Source organism: Oncorhynchus tshawytscha, unplaced genomic scaffold (assembly GCF_018296145.1).
Source record: "Oncorhynchus tshawytscha isolate Ot180627B unplaced genomic scaffold, Otsh_v2.0 Un_contig_19569_pilon_pilon, whole genome shotgun sequence".
In the NCBI taxonomy this organism is placed as follows: domain Eukaryota; kingdom Metazoa; phylum Chordata; class Actinopteri; order Salmoniformes; family Salmonidae; genus Oncorhynchus; species Oncorhynchus tshawytscha.
This window is the reverse complement of record NW_024608630.1, coordinates 696-22,219: the sequence shown is the minus strand read 5'-3', so window position 1 is coordinate 22,219 and position 21,524 is coordinate 696. Positions and strand designations below refer to the sequence as shown.

The window sequence follows — 21,524 nt, the reverse complement described above, 5'->3', positions numbered from 1 at the left end:
TGTGTGATGTTGTGATTGTGCCAAGCAGCCGTCAGTTGTGAGCATGGTTCTGACAGAGACATACTGCAGGGGGCCTGGCTGACGTGCCCACTGGTTTCTGTCCGGGGTCAAAGGGGTGAGAGAGCGCCCTCACCCCCCACTATCCTCTCCAGTGGAAGCTTCCGGAAAACATGCAGACACACACACACAGCTGAGAGAGAGACAGAGAGAGAGAAAGAGAGCGAGAGAGAGAGAGTGGATGCCTCCTAATGTTTTTAATGAGAGAGGGAGAGCAGCACAGCCAGAGACCAACTCATGCTGTTCAATACCCCCCCCACACACACACACACACACACCTCCCCCTAACACACCTGGAACCACATCCTACATGTTCCACTGACTCTTGGCACAGAACAGAGCAGGTGAAGCTAAACACAACTTGTCATGTGATTTAGCTGTTCATTGTAGAGAGGGAGGCAGGGTGTCTGTCTGTCTGGTGTGAAAGCAGGACCCAGTAAGGCTACAGTGATCTGGGGTCAGTCATGCATCTCAAGTGACACCTTTGTCCCTATATAGTGCTATGGATTCTGATTGAAAGTAGTGCACTATGTAGGGTTCTGGTTGAAAGTAGTGCACTATGTAGGGTTCTGGTTGAAAGTAGTGCACTTGGTAGGGTTCTGGTTGAAAGTAGTGCACTATGTAGGGTTCTGGTTGAAAGTAGTGCACTATGTAGGGTTCTGGTTGAAAGTAGTGCACTTGGTAGGGTTCTGGTTGAAAGTAGTGCACTACGTAGGGTTCTGGTTGAAAGTAGTGCACTATGTAGGGTTCTGGTTGAAAGTAGTGCACTATGTAGGGTTCTGGTTGAAAGTAGTGCACTTGGAAGGATTCTGATTGAAAGTAGTGCACTAGGGGTTCTGGTTGAAAGGGAATAGGGTGCCATTTGGGAGGCAGACAAAGTGTCTGCATTAAAGTGGCACTAGTAGGAAAGTAGTGCACTTGGAAGGATTCTGATTGGAATGTAGTGCACAGAGGGTTCTGGTTGAAAGTAGTGCACTATGTAGGATTCTGATTGAAAGTAGTGCACTACGAAGGGTTCTGGTTGAAAGTAGTGCACTATGTAGGGTTCTGGTTGAAAGTAGTGCACTATGTAGGGTTCTGGTTGAAAGTAGTGCACTTGGCAGGATTCTGGTTGAAAGTAGTGCACTAGGTAGGGAATAGGGTGCCATTTGGGAGGTAGACAAAGTGTCTGCATTGATGGCCCAGAGGAAAAGCTCGGCTCGTTCAGATGTAGTTCCAGATGTCAGTTCACACCCCCTAATGACACGCACACACACGCACACACACACACACACACACACACACACACACACACACACACACACACACACACACACACACACACACACACACACACACACACACACACACACACACACACACAGCATCAAGGCTGTTTTGAAGTGCTGCATTATTCATTATGTGATGTATTTATACAGAGACAGAGATGGAAGAAATCCTAAAGTAGCCTACAATTAATTATCACCAATTAGTCCATGTGGACTAAAACACACTCAGACAGCTGTATATACAGACACACACACACACACACACACACACAGTTATAGAGACAGACACACACAGACACAGAGAGACACACACAGAGATACACACGCACAGACACACACACACACACACACAGACAGTTATAGAGACAGACACACACACACAGACAGTTATAGAGACACACACACACACAGAGACACACACGCACAGACACACACACAGACAGTTATAGAGACAGACACACACACACACACACACACACACACACAGAGACACACACGCACAGACACACACACAGACAGTTATAGAGACAGACGCACACACACACACACACAGAGACACACACAGACACACACAGACAGTTATAGAGACACACACACACACACACACAGAGACACACACGCACAGACACACACACACACACACACAGACACTTACTCAAAGACATACACACTCAGACAGTTGTATATACAGACACAAACTCAGACTAGGAAATGAAACAGACATGCAGACAGACAGACACAACAATTGTGCCCTTGCCAGTCAGCCTCTCCTGCATGCTAAGTGGGGTGGAGGCTGTGTTGAATAGTCAGCCTCTCCTGCATGCTAAGTGGGGTGGATGCTGTGTTGAATAGTCAGCCTCTCCTGCATGCTAAGTGGGGTGGATGCTGTGTTGAATAGTCAGCCTCTCCTGCATGCTAAGTGGGGTGGAGACTGTGTTGAATAGTCAGCCTCTCCTGCATGCTAAGTGGGGTGGAGACTGTGTTGAATAGTCAGCCTCTCCTGCATGCTAAGTGGGGTGGAGGCTGTGTTGAATAGTCAGCCTCTCCTGCATGCTAAGTGGGGTGGAGGCTGTGTTGAATAGTCAGCCTCTCCTGCATGCTAAGTGGGGTGGATGCTGTGTTGAATAGTCAGCCTCTCCTGCATGCTAAGTGGGGTGGAGGCTGTGTTGAATAGTCAGCCTCTCCTGCATGCTAAGTGGGGTGGAGGCTGTGTTGAATAGTCAGCCTCTCCTGCATGCTAAGTGGGGTGGAGACTGTGTTGAATAGTCAGCCTCTCCTGCATGCTAAGTGGGGTGGATGCTGTGTTGAATAGTCAGCCTCTCCTGCATGCTAAGTGGGGTGGAGACTGTGTTGAATAGTCAGCCTCTCCTGCATGCTAAGTGGGGTGGAGACTGTGTTGAATAGTCAGCCTCTCCTGCATGCTAAGTGGGGTGGAGGCTGTGTTGAATAGTCAGCCTCTCCTGCATGCTAAGTGGGGTGGAGACTGTGTTGAATAGTCAGCCTCTCCTGCATGCTAAGTGGGGTGGAGACTGTGTTGAATAGTCAGCCTCTCCTGCATGCTAAGTGGGGTGGAGACTGTGTTGAATAGTCAGCCTCTCCTGCATGCTAAGTGGGGTGGAGGCTGTGTTGAATAGTCAGCCTCTCCTGCATGCTAAGTGGGGTGGAGACTGTGTTGAATAGTCAGCCTCTCCTGCATGCTAAGTGGGGTGGAGACTGTGTTGAATAGTCAGCCTCTCCTGCATGCTAAGTGGGGTGGAGGCTGTGTTGAATAAAGAGGTGCTGATACACATTGATCAGAGTACCAGGGGTTCCACCCACATCTACACTCCACAGACAACATGACACCTACAGGCCACCGTACACAACAGCCTCCATTACCATAAGCTGTAACTCACTATACCACCAGGGGAAAAGCATCATCAAGGCACTAAAACAATGGAGGCGAGTAGGAGGTGTGGTGAACGTGTGAGGGGTTGGCTAATCTGGCTTCAGGGGCCAAGAGCAAACCCTTAGAGTAAACCCTTAGGTGAATTACTGTGCATGGTGCTAGAATGAAGCAATGAGGCACGAGGAGGTGTGCTATATGGCCAATATACCACGGCTAATGGCTGTTCTTAGTCACGACACAACACGGAGTGCCTGGAAACAGCCCTTAGCTGTGGTATATTGGCCATGTACCACAAACCCCCGAGGTGCCTTATTGATATTATAAACTGGTTACCAACGTAATTAGAACAGTAAAAATAAAAATGTTGTCATACCTGTGGTATACGGTCTGATATACCACAGCTGTCAGCCAATCAGCATTCAGGACTGGAACCACTCAGTTTATAATAGAGTATAGAGGAGTGTTTAGGTGATTTATAATAGAGTATATAGGAGTGTTTAGGTGATTTATAATGGAGTATAGGGGAGTGTTTAGGTGATTTATAATGGAGTATAGGGGAGTGTTTAGGTGATTTATAATGGAGTATAGGGGAGTGTTTAGGTGATTTATAATAGAGTATAGAGGAGTGTTTAGGTGATTTATAATGGAGTATAGAGGAGTGTTTAGGTGATTTATAATGGAGTATAGAGGAGTGTTTAGGTGATTTATAATAGAGTATAGGGAGTGTTTAGGTGATTTATAATGGAGTGAGGAGTGTTTAGTGATTTATAATCAGAGTATAGGGGAGTGTTTAGGTATTTATAATAGAGTATAAGTGTTTAGGTGATTTATAATGAGTTAGAGGAGTGTTTAGGTGATTTATAATGGAGTATAGGGGAGTGTTTAGGTGATTTATAATGGAGTATAGGGGAGTGTTTAGGTGATTTATAATAGAGTAAAGAGGAGTGTTTAGGTGATTTATAATGGTATAGAGGAGTGTTTAGGTGGTTTATAATGGAGTATAGGGGAGTGTTTAGGTGATTTATAACGCTGGAGTGATTGTGACTATGACATCACTACTCACTAGCCCAGGTAGTCCCAAACTAGCCCTCCAATTGGCTGAGAGCCAGAGGTCACAGAGGTCGACACCTGCTGAGGCTCATGGGAACGCCACAGGTGGGAGCGAGAGGGGGCCGGCAGGGCCGGCTGTCTGAGAGCCAGGCGGATACAGACATAATGGTACACAGACACGTACAGACGTACGTACACACACACACACACACACACACACGTGCATTCACAAAGACAGATGAACATACATACTGGAACACAGGGAGACAGACATACATACTGGAACACAGGGAGGGAGACAGACATACATACTGGAACACAGGGAGGGAGACAGACATACATACTGGAACACAGGGAGGGAGACAGACATACATACTGGAACACAGGGAGGGAGACAGACAGACATACTGGAACACAGGGAGGGAGACAGACATACATACTGGAACACAGGGAGACAGACATACATACTGGAACACAGGGAGGGAGACAGACATACATACTGGAACACAGGGAGACAGACATACATACTGGAACACAGGGAGGGAGACAGACATACATACTGGAACACAGGGAGACAGACAGACAGACATACTGGAACACAGGGAGACAGACAGACATACATACTGGAACACAGGGAGACAGACATACATACTGGAACACAGGGAGGGAGACAGACAGACAGACTGGAACACAGGGAGGGAGACAGACATACTGGAACACAGGGAGGGAGACAGACATACATACTGGAACACAGGGAGGGAGACAGACATACAGACAGACAGACAGACAGACAGACAGACAGACAGACAGACAGACAGACAGACAGACAGACAGACAGACAGACAGGCAGGCAGGCAGGCAGGCAGGCAGGCAGGCAGGACAGACAGGCAGACAGACAGACAGACAGACAGACAGACAGACAGACAGACAGACAGACAGACAGACAGACAGAGAGACAGAGACAGACAGACAGACAGACAGACAGACAGACAGACAGACAGACAGACAGACAGAGAGAGAGACAGACAGACAGACAGACAGACAGACAGACAGACAGACAGACAGGCAGGCAGGCAGGCAGGCAGGCAGGCAGGCAGGCAGGCAGAGGCAGGCACAGAGACAGACAGACAGACAGACAGACAGACAGACAGACAGACAGACAGACAGACAGACAGACAGACAGACAGACAGACAGACAGACAGACAGACAGGGTTATATATTATTGTAGAGAACAGACAGAAGACAGAGGTTATATATTATATCGAGAACAGACAGAAGACAGAGGTTATATATTATTGTAGAGAACACACACTCTTACTTCTCCAGTTCATTGATTTTCTTGTCCTTGTCGTTCTTCTCATTCTCCATCTCTCCGAGGATCTCCAGCAATCGGTCCACCTCCACCTGGGCCTTCCCAGAATCCTCTCTGTGCCGAGTTACTTCCTGTTCCAGAGTAACAATGCGTTGTGACAGCTCCGTGTTGGCCTGGGCCTCCAGCATGGCATTCTGGGCCTGGACAGAGGGCAGGGGTCCGAGGTCAGTGGTTAGAGGTCACGATAAGAGCGCATGATCACTGATAGTGCGACATCACGCGAGAGTTTGAGGCCTGAGCCCTATTGCCCTGAGGCCTGAGCCTCCCTATACAGCTGTTCTCAAGTCTGTCCTGCCTCCCTCTGGCCCTGAGGCCTGAGCCCTATACAGCCCTCTGTCCTGCCTCCCTCTGGCCCTGATACCCTAGCTGTTCTCAAGTCTGTCCTGCCTCCCCCTCTGGCCCTGAGGCCAGCTGTTCTCAACTGCACTATACAGCTGTTCTCAAGACCTGCCTCCCTCTGGCCCTGAGGCCTACAGCTGTTCTCAGACCTGTCCTGTGTTAGTTGGAAGCAGCTCTAAGGCCTCCAACACTGACCTGAGGACAGGGAGAGCCACGCCTCCAACACTGACCTGAGGACAGGGAGGGCCACGCCTCCAACACTGACCTGAGGACAGGGAGGGCCACGCCTCCAACACTGACCTGAGGACAGGGAGGGCCACGCCTCCAACACTGACCTGAGGACAGGGAGGGCCACGCCTCCAACACTGACCTGAGGACAGGGAGGGCCACGCCTCCAACTTTATGTATGTTTCTCTTTCTTCTCCTACTTTCAGTTCCATGCAGGCCACGCCCGCAGGCCACGCCTCCAACACTGCCACGCCCACAGGCCACAACCGCAGGCCACGCCCGCAGGCCACACCCGCAGGCCACGCCCAAACCCAACAGATAGAAACCGTGCTAGGGTGGGGGTGAACGGAGACACACACACAGCTCACGACAGCCAGGCACCTGCTCTAACCATGGGAGGGGTGATGAGGGGTTAATAGAGGGGAATAGAGGGGGTATAGAGGGGGAATAGAGGGGGTATAGAGGGGGAATAGAGGGGAATAGAGGGGGTATAGAGGGGGAATAGAGGGGGAATAGAGGGGGAATAGAGGGGGTATAGAGGGGGTATAGAGGGGGAATAGAGGGGGTATAGAGGGGGTTAGCTGTCTGTGACGTCAAGGCCCAGTAGGAGAGGAAGAGGCTGGGTGTATGGCGCTGGTTAGGGGGCTGTCTAGGGGGCAGAGAAGAGGCTGGTTAGGGGATGTCTAGGGGGCAGAGAAGAGGCTGGGTGTATGGGGCTGGTTAGGGGGCTGTCTAGGGGGCAGAGAAGAGGCTGGGTGTAGGGGGCTGGTTAGGGGGCTCTCTAGGGGCAGAGAAGAGGTATGGGGCTGGTTAGGGGGCAGAGAAGAAGCTGGGTGTAGGGGGCTGGTTAGGGGGCTGTCTAGGGGGCAGAGAAGAGGTATGGGGCTGGGTAGGGGGCAGAGAAGAAGCTGGGTGTAGGGGGCTGTCTAGGGGGCAGAGAAGAGGCTGGGTGTATGGGGCTGGTTAGGGGGGCTGTCTAGGGGGCAGAGAAGAGGCTGGGTGTATGGGGCTCGTTAGGGGGCTGTCTAGGGGGCAGAGAAGAGGCTGGGTGTACGGGGCTGGTTAGGGGCTGTCTAGGGGAAAAGAAGAGGCTGGGTGTATGGGGCTCGTTAGGGGGCTGTCTAGGGGGAAGAGAAGAGGCTGGGTGTATGGGGCTGGTTAGGGGGCTGTCTAGGGGGCAGAGAAGAGGCTGGGTGTATGGGGCTGGTTAGGGGGCTGTCTAGGGGCAGAGAAGAGGCTGGGTGCATGGGGCTGGTTAGGGGCTGTCTAGGGGGCAGAGAAGAGGCTGGGTGTATGGGGCTGGTTTAGGGGCTGTCTAGGGGGCAGAGAAGAGGCTGGGTGTAGGGGGCTGGTTAGGGGGCTCTCTAGGGGGCAGGTGAAGAAGCTGGCTAAGCTGACTTGGGCTGGTTAATGTCCCATGTCTTGGGCCCTCAGGGTTAGCTGTCTGTGGTGTCCAGTCCCAGACCAAGAGGCTGGCTAGGGGACAGGGACGTGTCATGGAGGACGTAGTGACAGTCCCAGCACTGTTGAGTGTGTTCCACATGCTGCCACAACCTCAGCTAACCCTGTGACATCAGACCAGGGCTGGGACACGCACTGAAGAGAAAAGGACTGGGGAAAATGACTACGGTCTCTAATGTGTGTGTCTGTGTGTGTGTGTGTGTGTGTGTACTCCACATAAATCTGCCTGTCTAAGCGTCTAAGCGTGTCTCCACATACTCCATCCCATTTATTCAAGTCCCATTAATGTCTACTGGCCCTGAGCAGGGAACTAAGTTTAGACACTACAGGCTTTAGTTTAAACTTAACTGGTCAGTCTAATGTGAAATCATTAAGTCAATTTCCCCTCACAGTGAACGGAGTCAGTCTGGAGGACAGGGTGAATCAGTCCACAGTAATGTCTAGAATAAAAGTGGCAGTGCTGCTATGACTACTGCAGACAAGGGCATGGAGGGTGAGAGAAGAGAGAGAGAGAGAGACAGCCTCTTAGATATGGAGGGGTGAGAGAAGAGAGAGAGAGAGAGAGAGAGAGAGAGAGAGAGAGAGAGAGAGAGAGAGAGAGAGAGACAGCCTCTTAGATATGGAGCTGGGAATACACCTACACCACAGATTCTTCAGGTCAGTCTGGTAGATCAGTCAGGTCAGTCAGATATTTCAGCCAGGTCAGTCAGACAGATCAGTCAGGTCAGTCAGACAGATCAGTCAAGTCAGTCTCGTAGATCAGTCAGGTAGATCAGTCAGGTCAGTCTGGTAGATCAGTCAGGTCAGTCAGACAGATCAGTCAGGTCAGTCAGGTAGATCAGTCAGGTCAGTCAGACAGGTAAGTCAGATAAATCATATAGATCAGACAGGTCAGTCAGGTATATCAGTCAGGTCAGTCAGGTCAGTCGGGTAGATCAGTCAGGTAGATCAGTCAGGTCAGACAGGTAGGTCAGTCAGGTCAGTCAGAAAGATCAGTCAGGTCAGTCAGAAAGATCAGTCAGGTCAGTCAGATAGGTCAGTCAGATAGATCAGTCAGGTCAGCCAGATAGATCAGGCAGATAGATCAGTCAGGTCAGCCAGGTCAGTCAGGTAGATCAGTCAAGTCAGTCAGGTCAGTCAGGTAGATCAGTCAGGTCAGTCAGGTAGATCAGTCAGGTCAGTCAGATATTTCAGCCAGGTCAGTCAGAAAGATCAGTCAGGTCAGTCAGAAAGGTCAGTCAGATAGATCAGTCAGGTCAGCCAGATAGATCAGTCATGTCAGTCAGATAGATCAGTCAGGTCAGTCAGGTAGATCAGGTCAGTCAGTCAGATAGAGGTCAGTCAGGTAGATCAGTCAGGTCAGTCAGGTAGATCAGTCAGGTCAGTCAGGGTAGATCAGTCAGGTCAGTCAGGTAGATCAGTCAGGTCAGCCAGGTCAATCATATAGATCAGTCAGATAGATCAGTCAGGTCAGCCAGATAGATCAGTCAGGTCAGCCAGGTCAGTCAGGTAGATCAGTCAAGTCAGTCAGGTCAGTCAGGTAGATCAGTCAGGTCAGTGAGGTAGATCTGTCAGGTCAGTCAGGTAGATCAGTCAGGTCAGTCAGGTCAGTCAGATCAGTCAGGTAGATCAGTCAGGTCAGTCAGGTAGATCCGTGAGGTCAGTCGGGTAGGTCAGTCAGGTCAGTCGGGTCAGTCAGATAGATCAGCTAGGTCAATCATATAGATCAGTCAGATAGATCAGTCAGGTCAGTCAGATAGATCAGTCAGGTCAGCCAGATCAGTCAAATATATCAGCCAGGTCAGTCAGGTAGATCAGTCAAGTCAGTCAGGTCAGTCGGGTCAGTCAGATAGATCAGCTAGGTCAATCATATAGATCAGTCAGATAGATCAGTCAGGTCAGTCAGATAGATCAGCTAAGTCAATCATATAGATCAGTCGGGTCAGTCAGATAGATCAGTCATATAGATCAGTCAGGTCAGTCAGACAGATCCATCAGGTAGATCCGTCAGGTCAGCCAGGTCAATCAGATAGATCAGTCTGGTAGATGAGTCAGGTCAGTCAGGTAGATCAGTCAGATAGATCAGTCAGAAAGATCAGTCAGGTCAGTCAGATAGATCAGTCAGATAGGTCAGTCAGATAGATCAGTCAGGTAGATCAGTCAGATAGTCAGTCAGATAGATCAGTCAGGTAGATCAGTCAGGTCAGTCAGATAGGTCAGTCAGATAGATCAGTCAGGTAGATCAGTCAGGTCAGTCAGATAGGTCAGTCAGATAGATCAGTCAGGTAGATCAGTCAGGTCAGTCAGGTAGATCAGTCAGATAGATCAGTCAGGTAGATCAGTCAGGTAGATCAGTCAGGTCAGTCAGATAGATCAGTCAGATAGATCAGTCAGGTAGATCAGTCAGGTAGATCAGTCAGGTCAGTCAGATAGATCAGGCAGGTCAGTCAGGCAGTCAGATAAGTCAGTCAGATAGATCCGTCAGGTAGATCAGTCAGGTAGATCAGTCAGGTCAGTCAGATAGATCAGTCAGGTAGATCAGTCAGGTCAGTCAGATAGATCAGTCAGATAGATCAGTCAGGTCAGATCAGTCAGGTCAGTCAGGTAGATCAGTCAGGTCAGTCAGGTAGATCAGTCAGGTAGATCAGTCAGGTAGATCAGTCAGGTCAGTCAGATAGATCAGTCAGGTAGATCAGTCAGGTAGATCAGTCAGGTCAGTCAGATAGATCAGTCAGGTCAGTCAGGTAGATCAGTCAGGTCAGTCAGATAAGTCAGTCAGATAGATCAGTCAGGTAGATCAGTCAGGTAGATCAGTCAGGTCAGTCAGATAGATCAGTCAGGTCAGTCAGATAGATCAGTCAGGTCAGTCAGATAAGTCAGTCAGATAGATCAGTCAGGTAGATCAGTCAGGTCAGTCAGACAGACTACAGCATGTTTCCTCTATCTGGCCTCGACACAGTCAGGCCAAACTATCTTCCCCTTGGTCTCTAAAGTCTCTGGTCTGGCCTTTCTACTCAGACCAGCCTCTGAATGTTATTGGGATGTTGTTAGATATAACATTTAAAACCTTTAATAAGATATTTAGATGTCTAGGGTTGGAGCTGAACCAATGACAGGGCTGGACAGGTTTCCACGGAAACCGCCAGCACCATGTTGCCCGGGGGGAGGACTGAGAGACGAGCCAGTGTGTGTGTGTGTGTGTGTGTGTGTGTGTGTGTGTGTGTGTGTGTGTGTGTGTGTGTGTGTGTGTGTGTGTGTGTGTGTGTGTGTGTGTGTGTGTGTGTGTGGATGCCAATAACCATGAACTAACACGACTATTAGTCGAGGACACTAGAAACTAGTGGTATCTACCAGGTCTATACAGACACTGGAGGGGATGAGGTGAGATGGATGACTATAGTGGTATCTACCAGGTCTATACAGACACTGGAGGGGATGAGGTGAGATGGATGACTATAGTGGTATCTACCAGGTCTATACAGACACTGGAGGGGATGAGGTGAGATGGATGACTATAGTGGTATCTACCAGGTCTATACAGACACTGGAGGGGATGAGGTGAGATGGATGACTATAGTGGTATCTACCAGGTCTATACAGACACTGGAGGGGATGAGGTGAGATGGATGACTATAGTGGTATCTACCAGGTCTATACAGACACTGGAGGGGATGAGGTGAGATGGATGACTATAGTGGTATCTACCAGGTCTATACAGACACTGTAGGGGATGAGGTGAGATGGATGACTATAGTGGTATCTACCAGGTCCATACAGACACTGGAGGGGATGAGGTGAGATGGATGACTATAGTGGTATCTACCAGGTCTATACAGACACTGGAGGGGATGAGGTGAGATGGATGACTATAGTGGTACCTACCAGGTTCATACAGACACCGGAGGGGATGAGGTAATGACTAGGGTGTTTCCGAATGGGGACACTATTAGTCCCAGTGGGGACTGTAAACCAGGACACCGTGTCAGGGAGGGACAGTCACAACTCCTCCATGGGAGAGGAAACAGAACGATGGAAAAGGAAATGGATCTCACAACGGTCTTATAGTGTGGAGGAACCACAGCTGTGGACGTCTCTCAGCCCTGTAGTGGAACTGTTGCTCGTGTGTGTGTGTGTGTGAGAGAGAGTGAGAGAGAGAGAGAGAGAGAGAGAGAGAGAGAGAGAGTGTGTGCGTGTGTGTGTGTGTGTGTTGTTCTCAGCTGTAGATGAATATTGCTTTGGGCCCGCTGGTCCATGTTAGTGTTGGAGGGCCTGAGAGGACCATGTACAGAATGTTTGGGTGTCAAACAATACTGATGATGGAAAACAATACCTAAGCGTGTGTGTGAGTGTGTGTGTGTGTGACCGACACAAAGTGTGTGTGTTTGATACCATGTATTGGTGTGTGAGAGCATCGATGTGCTGACGTGAGTGTCTCATTGGCAAGTGTGTGTTGCTGTCTGCTGTGGGGGCGAGGAGTGGAACGAGTGTGTGTGACCCTGTCTCCTCTCTCCCACAGGCTGTGCTCTGCCAGCAACCAGCACACACACACACACACACACACACACACACACACACACACACACACACACACACACACACACACACACACACACACACTAAAACAGAACAGGAATATAAAATAAACGCTGCTGACGTTCCCTTTCCCATCCAGAGAATTCCCAGAGTGCTTCCTGACACCTCCTCACACGCCTGTCCGGTCACACACACCAGACACACTCATTCCAGACACACACACACACACTGTCAGGTCGCGGCGGCAATGTCTCGTCCAATCTGTGAAAACGTCTGTAAGGCTGTCAGCAACCTGTCACAAACACCCTGGCTCTATACGCAGGCCTGTGTGAACACACACACACACACACACTACCAGCCAGGCAGCGCTTTCATTGCTCTTGGCAGAGAGAGACGGAGAGAGAGAGACAGAGAGAGAGAGAGAAACGGAGAGAGAGAGACAGAGAGAGAGATAGAGAGAGACAGAGAGAGAGAGATGGAGAGACAGAGAGAGAGAGACGGAGAGACAGAGAGAGAGAGATGGAGAGAGAGAGACGATAGAGACAGAGAGAGAGAGATGGAGAGAGAGAGAGACAGAGAGAGAGAGACAGATAGAGAGAGACAGAGAGACAGAGAGAGAGAGAGAGACGGAGAGAGAGAGAGAGAGAGAGAGAGACAGAGAGAGAGAGACAGGAGAGAGAGAGACAGAGAGAGAGAGAGAGATGGAGAGACAGAGAGAGAGACAGATAGAGAGAGAGATGGAGAGAGAGAGAGAGAGAGACAGATAGAGAGACAGATAGAGAGAGATAGAGAGAGACAGAGAGAGACAGAGAGAGAGAGACAGAGAGAGAGAGACGGAGAGAGAGAGACGGAGAGACAGAGAGAGAGACGATAGAGAGAGACAGAGAGAGAGAGAGAGAGAGAGAGAGAGAGAGACAGAATGACGATAGAGAGAGACAGAGATAGAGATGGAGAGAGAGAGAGAGAGAGACAGAGAGAGAGAGACGGAGAGAGAGAGACGAGAGAGAGAGACAGAGAGAGAGAGACGGAGAGAGAGAGACGGAGAGAGAGAGACGGAGAGAGAGAGAGAAAGAGAGAGGGAGAGAGAGACGGAGAGAGAGAAAGAGAGAGAGATAAAGGAGGATGACAAGACAGAGAGGTAAGAAGGCGTGAAGGAGAGATATGTGAGTAGTGTTTCTAGAGACTTCTTGGTAAGTGATCAAACACTGGGGCAGCTGTAGTGCCCTCAATGTCATCTGAGGTGAAGGGACACGTTACAGTACTGACCACTATACAAGCCCTGGATACAGCTGACTAGTGTTGTTTAACACAGAACAACTCAGGTACAGTCCCACACACAGGCCTTCAGAACATGAACACAGCTGGCATTCCCACCGCGTTGTCAAGGGGCGTTGTCAAGCCCGTGACCTACATCTAAACCAGCGAGGGAGAATCAGGCATGCCCATCATGCATTAGGATGGCACTGCAGCTAGCGCACTGGGGATAGAAGTCAAGCTAGCTAGATCAATGGATATGATCGGGAACTTGTGCACGCAAACAAACATACACACACCCTCAATCAATCACTGACGGGTGTGCACAGAATGCATGCACACACACCCTCAATCAATCACTGACGAGTGTGCACAGAATGCATACACACACCCTCAATCAATCACTGAGAGTGTGCACAGAATGCACACACACACCCTCAATCAATCACTGACGGGTGTGCACAGAATGCATACACACACCCTCAATCAATCACTGAGAGTGTGCACAGAATGCACACACACCCTCAATCAATCACTGACAATCAATCACTGAATCAATCACTGACGAGTGTGCACAGAACGCATACACACACCCTCAATCAATCACTGACGAGTGTGCACAGAACGCATACACACACCCTCAATCAATCACTGACGGGTGTGCACAGAATGCACACACACACGCACACACACACAGTAAATGCTTTGCTGGTCACACTGATGCAGAGGCATTTCACACTACGGTGCACTTACAGGATTGGAGGGATGGTCTGACAAGAGATGAGACTGCTTTAGGGAGGAAAAGAGAGGGAAGGAGAGAGAGAGGGGGAAGAGAGAGAGGGGGAAGAGATAGAGCGAGTCAGAGAGAGGAACAGAGAAAGAGTCAGAGATAGAGGGAGAGAGAGGAACAGAGAGAGAGTCAGAGAGAGGGAGAGAGAGAGGAACAGAGAGAGAGTCAGAGAGAGGAACAGAGAGAGTCAGATAGAGGGAGAGAGAGAGGAACAGAGAGAGGAACAGAGAGAGTCAGAGAGAGGGAGAGAGAGAGGAACAGAGAGAGAGTCAGAGAGAGGAACAGAGAGAGTCAGATAGAGGGAGAGAGAGAGGAACAGAGAGAGAGTCAGAGAGAGGAACAGAGAGAGAGTCAGATAGAGGGAGAGAGAGAGAGAGGGGGTGAAGAGAGAGAGCGAGTCAGAGAGGGGAACAGAGAGAGAGTCAGAGAGAGGGAGAGATAGAGGGAGAGAGAGGAACAGAGAGAGAGTCAGAGAGAGGAACAGAGAGAGAGTCAGATAGAGGGAGAGAGAGAGAGGGGGAAGAGAGAGGAACAGAGAGAGAGTCAGAGAAAGAGTCAGAGAGAGGAACAGAGAGAGAGTCAGAGAGAGGAACAGAGAGAGGAGAGAGAGAGGGGGAAAGAGGGAGAAAGTGAGAGAGAGTCAGAGAAAGATAGTCAGAGAGAGGAACAGAGAGAGGGAGAGTCAGAGAGAGGAACAGAGAGAGGGAGAGTCAGAGAGAGGAACAGAGAGAGGGAGAGTCAGAGAGAGGAACAGAGAGAGGGAGAGTCAGAGAGAGGAACAGAGAGAGGGAGAGATGGGGAAAGAGGGAGAAAGTGAGAGCGAGTCAGAGAAAGAGTCGGAGAGAGGAACAGCGAGAGAAAGAGTCAGAGAGAGGAACAGAGAGAAAGAGGGGGAAGGAGAAAGTGAGAGAGTCAGAGAAAGAGAGTCAGAGAGAGAGTCAGAGAGAGGAACAGAGAGAAAGAGATTTAGAGAAAGTGAGAGAGTCAGAGAAAGAGAGTCAGAGAGAGAGTCAGAGAGAGGAACAGAGAGAGAGAGAGTCGGAGAGAGGAACAGCGAGAGAAAGAGTCAGAGAGAGGAACAGAGAGAGAGAGAGGGGGGGAAGGAGAAAGTGAGAGAGTCAGAGAAAGAGAGAGTCAGAGAGAGAGTCAGAGAGAGGAACAGAGAGAGAGAGATGTGTACATTGTTACAACACTGTATATATATATATATATATATATATATATAAATAATATGACATTCGTAATGTCTTTATTGTTTTGAAACTTTGAAACTTGTATGTGTAATGTTTACTGTTCATTTTTATTGTTTATTTCACTTTTGTATATTATCTACCTCACTTGCTTTGGCAATGTTAACACATGTTTCCCCTGCCAATAAAGCCCCTTGAATTGAATTGAATTGAGAGAGAGACAGAGAGATTAAAAGAGAGAGCGAGAGAGAGAGAGAGAGAGAGAGAGAAGCCAGAGAGATGAACAGAGAGAGAGAGAGAGAGAGACAAGCCAGAGAGGTGAACAGAAAGAGAGAGAGAGAGACAAGCCAGAGAGATGAACAGAGGGAGGGAGAGAGAAAGACAAGCCAGAGAGATGAACAGAGGGAGGGAGAGAGAGAGACAAGCCAGAGAGATGAACAGAGGGAGGGAGAGAGATTAACAGAGAGAGAGAGAGAGTCAGAGAGATTAACAGAGAGAGAGACAGAGAGAGAGAGAGAGAGTCAGAGAGATTAACAGAGAGAGAGACAGAGAGAGAGAGAGACAAGCCAGAGAGAAAAAGATGACAAGAAATAGAGAGAGTAAAAAATGATGGAGATACAGTGGGAATGATTAAAGAAATGAGAGGAGAGGAGAACAGGAAGAGAAGAGGAGAAGAGGACAGGAAGAGAGAGGAGAGGAGAACAGGAAGAGAACAGAGAGGAGGACAGGAAGAGAGGAGGAGAGGAGAACAGGAAGAGAGGAGGAGAGAAGAACAGGAAGAGAAGAGGAGAGGAGAACAGGAAGAGAGGAGGAGAGAGAGAACAGGAAGAGAAGAGGAGAAGAGGACAGGAAGAGAAGAGGAGAGGAGAACAGGAAGAGAAGAGGAGAAGAGGACAGGAAGAGAGGAGGAGAGGAGAACAGGAAGAGAAGAGGAGAGGAGAACAGGAAGAGAGGAGGAGAGGAGAACAGGAAGAGAAGAGGAGAAGAGGACAGGAAGAGAGGAGGAGAGGAGAACAGGAAGAGAAGAGGAGAAGAGGACAGGAAGAGAGGAGGAGAGGAGAACAGGAAGAGAGGATGAGAGAACAGGAAGAGAAGAGGAGAGAAGAACAGGAAGAGAAGAGGAGAGGAGAACAGGAAGAGAGGATGAGAGAAGAAACAGGAAGAGAAGAGGAGAGGAGAACAGGAAGAGAAGAGGAGAGGAGAACAGGAAGAGAGGAGGAGAAGAGGACAGGAAGAGAAGAGGAGAGAGAACAGGAAGAGAAGAGGAGAAGAGGACAGGAAGAGAGGAGGAGAGGAGAACAGGAAGAGAGGAGGAGAGAAGAACAGGAAGAGAGGAGGAGAGGAGAACAGAAAGAGAGGAGAACAGGAAGAGAAGAGGAGAGAAGAACAGGAAGAGAAGAGGAGAGGAGAACAGGAAGAGAGGATGAGAGAAGAACAGGAAGAGAAGAGGAGAGGAGAACAGGAAGAGAGGATGAGAGAGAGCAGGAAGAGAGGAGAACAGGAAGAGAAGAGGAGAGGAGAACAGGAAGAGAAGAGGAGAGGAGAACAGGAAGAGAAGAGGAGAAGAGGACAGGAAGAGAAGAAGAACAGGAAGAGAAGAGGAGAGGAGAACAGGAAGAAAGAGGAGAAGAGGACAGGAAGAGAGGAGAGAGGAGGAGAAGAGGAGAAGAAGAACAGGAAGAGAAGAGGAGAGGAGAACAGGAAGAGAAGAGGAAGAGAAGGAGAGAAGAGAGGAAGAGAAGAGGAGAACAGGAAGAGAAGAGGAGAGGAGAACAGGAGAAGAGGAAAGAGGACAGGAAGAGAGGAGGAGAGGAGAACAGGAAGAGAGGAGGAGAGGAGAACAGGAAGAGAGAATGAGAGAACAGGAAGAGAAGAGGAGAGGAGAACAGGAAGAGAGGAGGAGAAGAGAACAGGAAGAGAGGAGGAGAGGAGAACAGGAAGAGAAGAGGAGAGAGAACAGGAAGAGAGGAGAACAGGAAAGAGAAAGAGAGGAGAACAGGAAGAGAGGAGGAGAGAGAACAGAAAGAGAGGAGAGAGAGGAGAACAGGAAGAGAGGAGTAGAGGAGAACAGGAAGAGAGGAGGAGAGGAGAACAGAAGAGAGGAGGAGAGGAGAACAGGAAGGAAGAGAAGAGGAGAGGAGAACAGGAAGAGAAGAGGAGAAGAGGACAGGAAGAGAGGAGGAGAGGAGAACAGGAAGAGAGGAGGAGAGAAGAACAGGAAGAGAGGAGGAGAGGAGAACAGAGAAGAGAGGAAGAGAAGAAGAGAAGAACAGGAAGAGAAGAGGAGAGGAGAACAGGAAGAGAAGAGAGAGAACAGGAAGAAAGAGGAGAGGAGAACAGGAAGAGAGGATGAGAGGAGAGCAGGAAGAGAGGAGAACAGGAAGAGAAGAGGAGAGGAGAACAGGAAGAGAAGAGGAGAGGAGAACAGGAAGAGAAGAGGAGAAGAGGACAGGAAGAGAAGAGGAGAACAGGAAGAGAAGAGGAGAGAGAACAGGAAGAGAAGAGGAGAAGAGGACAGGAAGAGAGGAGAACAGGAAGAGAGGATGAGAGGAGAGCAGGAGGAGAGAAGAACAGGAAGAGAAGAGGAGAGAGAGAACAGGAAGAGAAGAGGAGAGGAGAACAGGAAGAGAAGAGGAGAAGAGGACAGGAAGAGAAGGAGGAGAGGAGAACAGGAAGAGAGGAGGAGAGGAGAACAGGAAGAGAGAATGAGAGAACAGGAAGAGAAGAGGAGAGGAGAACAGGAAGAGAGGAGGAGAAGAGAACAGGAAGAGAGGAGTCGAGGAGAACAGGAAGAGAGGAGGAGAGGAGAACAGGAAGAGAGGATGAGAGGAGAACAGAAAGAGAGGAGAACAGGAGAGAAGGAGAGGAGAACAGAAAGAGAGGAGAACAGAAAGAGAGGAGAACAGGAAGAGAGGAGTAGAGGAGAACAGGAAGAGAGGAGGAGAGGAGAACAAGAAGAGAGAGGAGAGGAGAACAGGAAGAGAGGAGAACAGGAAGAGAGGAGAACAGGAAGAGAGGAGGAGAGGAGAACAGAAAGAGAGGAGAACAAGAAGAGAGGAGGAGAGGAGAACAGAAAGAGAGAGAACAGAAAGAGAGGAGAACAGGAAGAGAGGATGAGAGGAGAACAGAAAGAGAGGAGAACAGGAAGAGAGGAGGAGAGGAGAACAGAAAGAGAGGAGAACAAGAAGAGAGGAGGAGAGGAGAACAGAAAGAGAGGAGAGGAGAACAGGAAGAGAGGAGGAGAGGAGAACAGGAAGAGAAGAGGAGAACAGGAAGAGAAGAGGAGAGGAGAACAGGAAGAGAAGAGGAGGAGAACAGGAAGAGAAGAGGAGGAGAGGAGAGCAGGAAGAGAGGAGGAGGAGAGGAGAACAGGAAGAGAAGAGGAGAGGAGAACAGGAAGAGAAGAGGAGAGGAGAACAGGAAGAGAGGAGGAGAGGAGAACAGGAAGAGAAGAGGAGGAGAACAGGAAGAGAAGAGGAGGAGAACAGGAAGAGAAGAGGAGGAGAGGAGAACAGGAAGAGAGGAGGAGGATAGGAGAGCAGGAAGAGAGGAGGAGGAGAGGAGAGCAGGAAGATATTATTAGGAGAACAGGAAGAGAAGAGGAGAGGAGAACAGGAAGAGAAGAGGAGAGAGAACAGGAAGAGAAGAGGAGAGAGAGAACAGGAAGAGAGGAGGGAGGAGAGGGAGAACAGGAAGAGAAGAGGAGGAGAGGAGAGCAGGAAGAGAAGAGGAGGAGAGGAGAGCAGGAAGAGAAGAGGAGGAGAGGAGAGCAGGAAGAGAAGAGGAGGAGAGGAGAGCAGGAAGAGAAGAGGAGGAGAGGAGAGCAGGAAGAGAAGAGGAGGAGAGGAGAGCAGGAAGAGAGGAAATGGAAAGGAAGACACAATGACATGAGAAACAGGAGGAGATGAAAGTGAATCAACATTGACACTTTAAGGACAGGAGGGAGAGTCAGGAGTCTGATCACAGACACCACACACATTACAGCATGATTGACAGACTAGTCCCAGAATTGAGTGTCATTCCACTGGCAGGATGAGTAGGGGATCTGTCAGTGGCTGTCTTCTCCACTCGACATCACAACACTGGCTCACACACTGGACAGGTCTCGAAAGGACTGGGGCCATAGCTAAGAACTGGTCTGAGAGCAGTTTGAAGGCTGTGCAGTTGAATGGGGCAGGCTGGAGTGTTCATCTAAGATCTGACTGCTTGACTCGACATCACATAACAGGCAGGATAATTGTTTGCACAGGTCTACTGAGAGGCATTATACTGATCCTAATGCTGTGGGGCGGCTATAGAGTTGACTGGGACAAGGCTAAGAACTGACCTGAAAGCAGTCTGAGACCTGTGAGTGAAGTTGAATGGGGTAGAGACATGGTGTAGGTTAATAGCTGATCTCAGTGGAAGTTCATTGGAAGATTGACTGCAACAAGGCTGGGGAGTGAGGTTAGTAAGAACTGACCTCAGTTCAGTGTAAGGCCCATGTCATTGACTGCAACAAGGCTGGGGAGTGAGGTTAGTAAGAACTGACCTCAGTTCAGTGTAAGGCCCATGTCATTGACTGCAACAGGGCTGGGGAGTGAGGTTAGTAAGAACTGACCTCAGTTCAGTGTAAGGCCCATGTCATTGACTGCAACAGGGCTGGGGAGTGAGGTTAGTAAGAACTGACCTCAGTTCAGTGTACGGCCCATGTCATTGACTGCAACAGGGATGGGGAGTAGGCTAGTAAGGGCTGACCTCAGTTCAGTGTCAGGCCCATGTCATTGACTGCAACAAGGCTGGGGAGTAAGGCTAGTAAGAACTGTTCTCAGTTCAGTGATACAGTAGGTGGTTTTATTAAAGGGTGAGAAAAAAAGATGACCTTCTTGAGCTGGTTCTCCATCTTGATGAACTCGTCTTTCCTCTGTTCCAGAGACATCTCCAGACTCTTCAGTTTAGAGTCCTTCTTCAGACCGGAGGAAGCCAGGGACGAAGCATGTTCCTTAAGGTCTAACAGGTTGGTCTGGGAGGGAGGGAGGGAGGGAGGGAGGGAGGGGGAGGGGGAGAGGGAGGGAGAGGCAGGGAGGGAGGAGGGAGGGAGGGAGGGAAAGGAGGAGGGAGGGAGGGAGGGAGGGAGGGAGGGGGAAAAGGGGGAGGGAGGGAGAGGCAGGGAGGGAGGGGGAGGGGGAGAGGCAGGGAGGAGGGAGGGAGGGAGGGAGGGAGGGAGGGAGGGAGGGAGGGAGGGAGGGAGGGAGGGAGGGAGGGAGGGAGGGGGGAGGGAGGGAGGGAGGGAGGGAGGGACAAAGACAGAGAGAGAAAAAAAAGTCCAAAGTAATTGAAAGGACAAAGTGTTATTCAAGGTTCCAGTTACATTCTCTGAGTGGAAAGTTCATGTTCAATAAAGAACAAATCAATGCCAACTTGATGGGCTAGAAACCTGCTGTGGCAACCACACACACACACATACACACACATGCACGCACACGCACGCGCACACGCGCACATGCACACACACACACACACACACACACACACACACACACATTATTATTATTACACATTACACACACACACAATACATTACACACACACACACACACACACACACACACTTCACTCTTCTGTCCTATCGCTCAGTGTCACAGACAATACGCCCAGCCAGTCAGGGTAACAGGAAGGCCCAAATGTCTTTCCCATCGTTCCATAACCCATCATTCAGTAGGGACATGGGACCACGGCAGGGTTGGAGTAAACATCACGCTGCCTGGTGGAGCAGCAGATACTGACCTCCATCATGACACCATATCCCCCTCTCTCTCTCTACCTCTCTCTACCTCTCTCTACCTCTCTCTCACCTCTCTCTACCCCTCTCTACCTCTCTACCTCTCTCTACCTCTCTCTACCTCTCTCTACCTCCCTCTCTACCTCTCTCACCCTCCCTCTCTCTACCTCTCTCTACCTCTCTCTACCTCTCTCTACCCTCTCTCTACCTCTCTCACCTCTCTCACCCCTCTCTCTACCTCTCTCTACCTCTCTCTCACCTCTCTCTACCTCTCTCTACCTCTCTCTACCTCTCTCTACCTCTCTCTACCTCTCTCTACCTCTCTCTACCTC

General features: G+C 49.8%; 1 protein-coding gene across 1 annotated transcript in view; it reads right to left on the bottom strand.

Moving 5' to 3' along the window:
- Nucleotides 1–20,433, bottom strand: part of LOC121843683 (ELKS/Rab6-interacting/CAST family member 1-like) — a gene marked incomplete at its 5' end in the record, with an annotated part of 56,817 nt that extends 36,384 nt beyond the window's left edge. The window contains 2 exons of the mRNA XM_042313450.1: nucleotides 5,583–5,776; nucleotides 20,293–20,433. Of these exons, the coding sequence (XP_042169384.1) occupies nucleotides 5,583–5,776; nucleotides 20,293–20,433 (335 nt within the window). The remainder of the gene's footprint in view (nucleotides 1–5,582; nucleotides 5,777–20,292) is intronic.
- Between the last annotated feature and the right edge of the window lie 1,091 nt (nucleotides 20,434–21,524).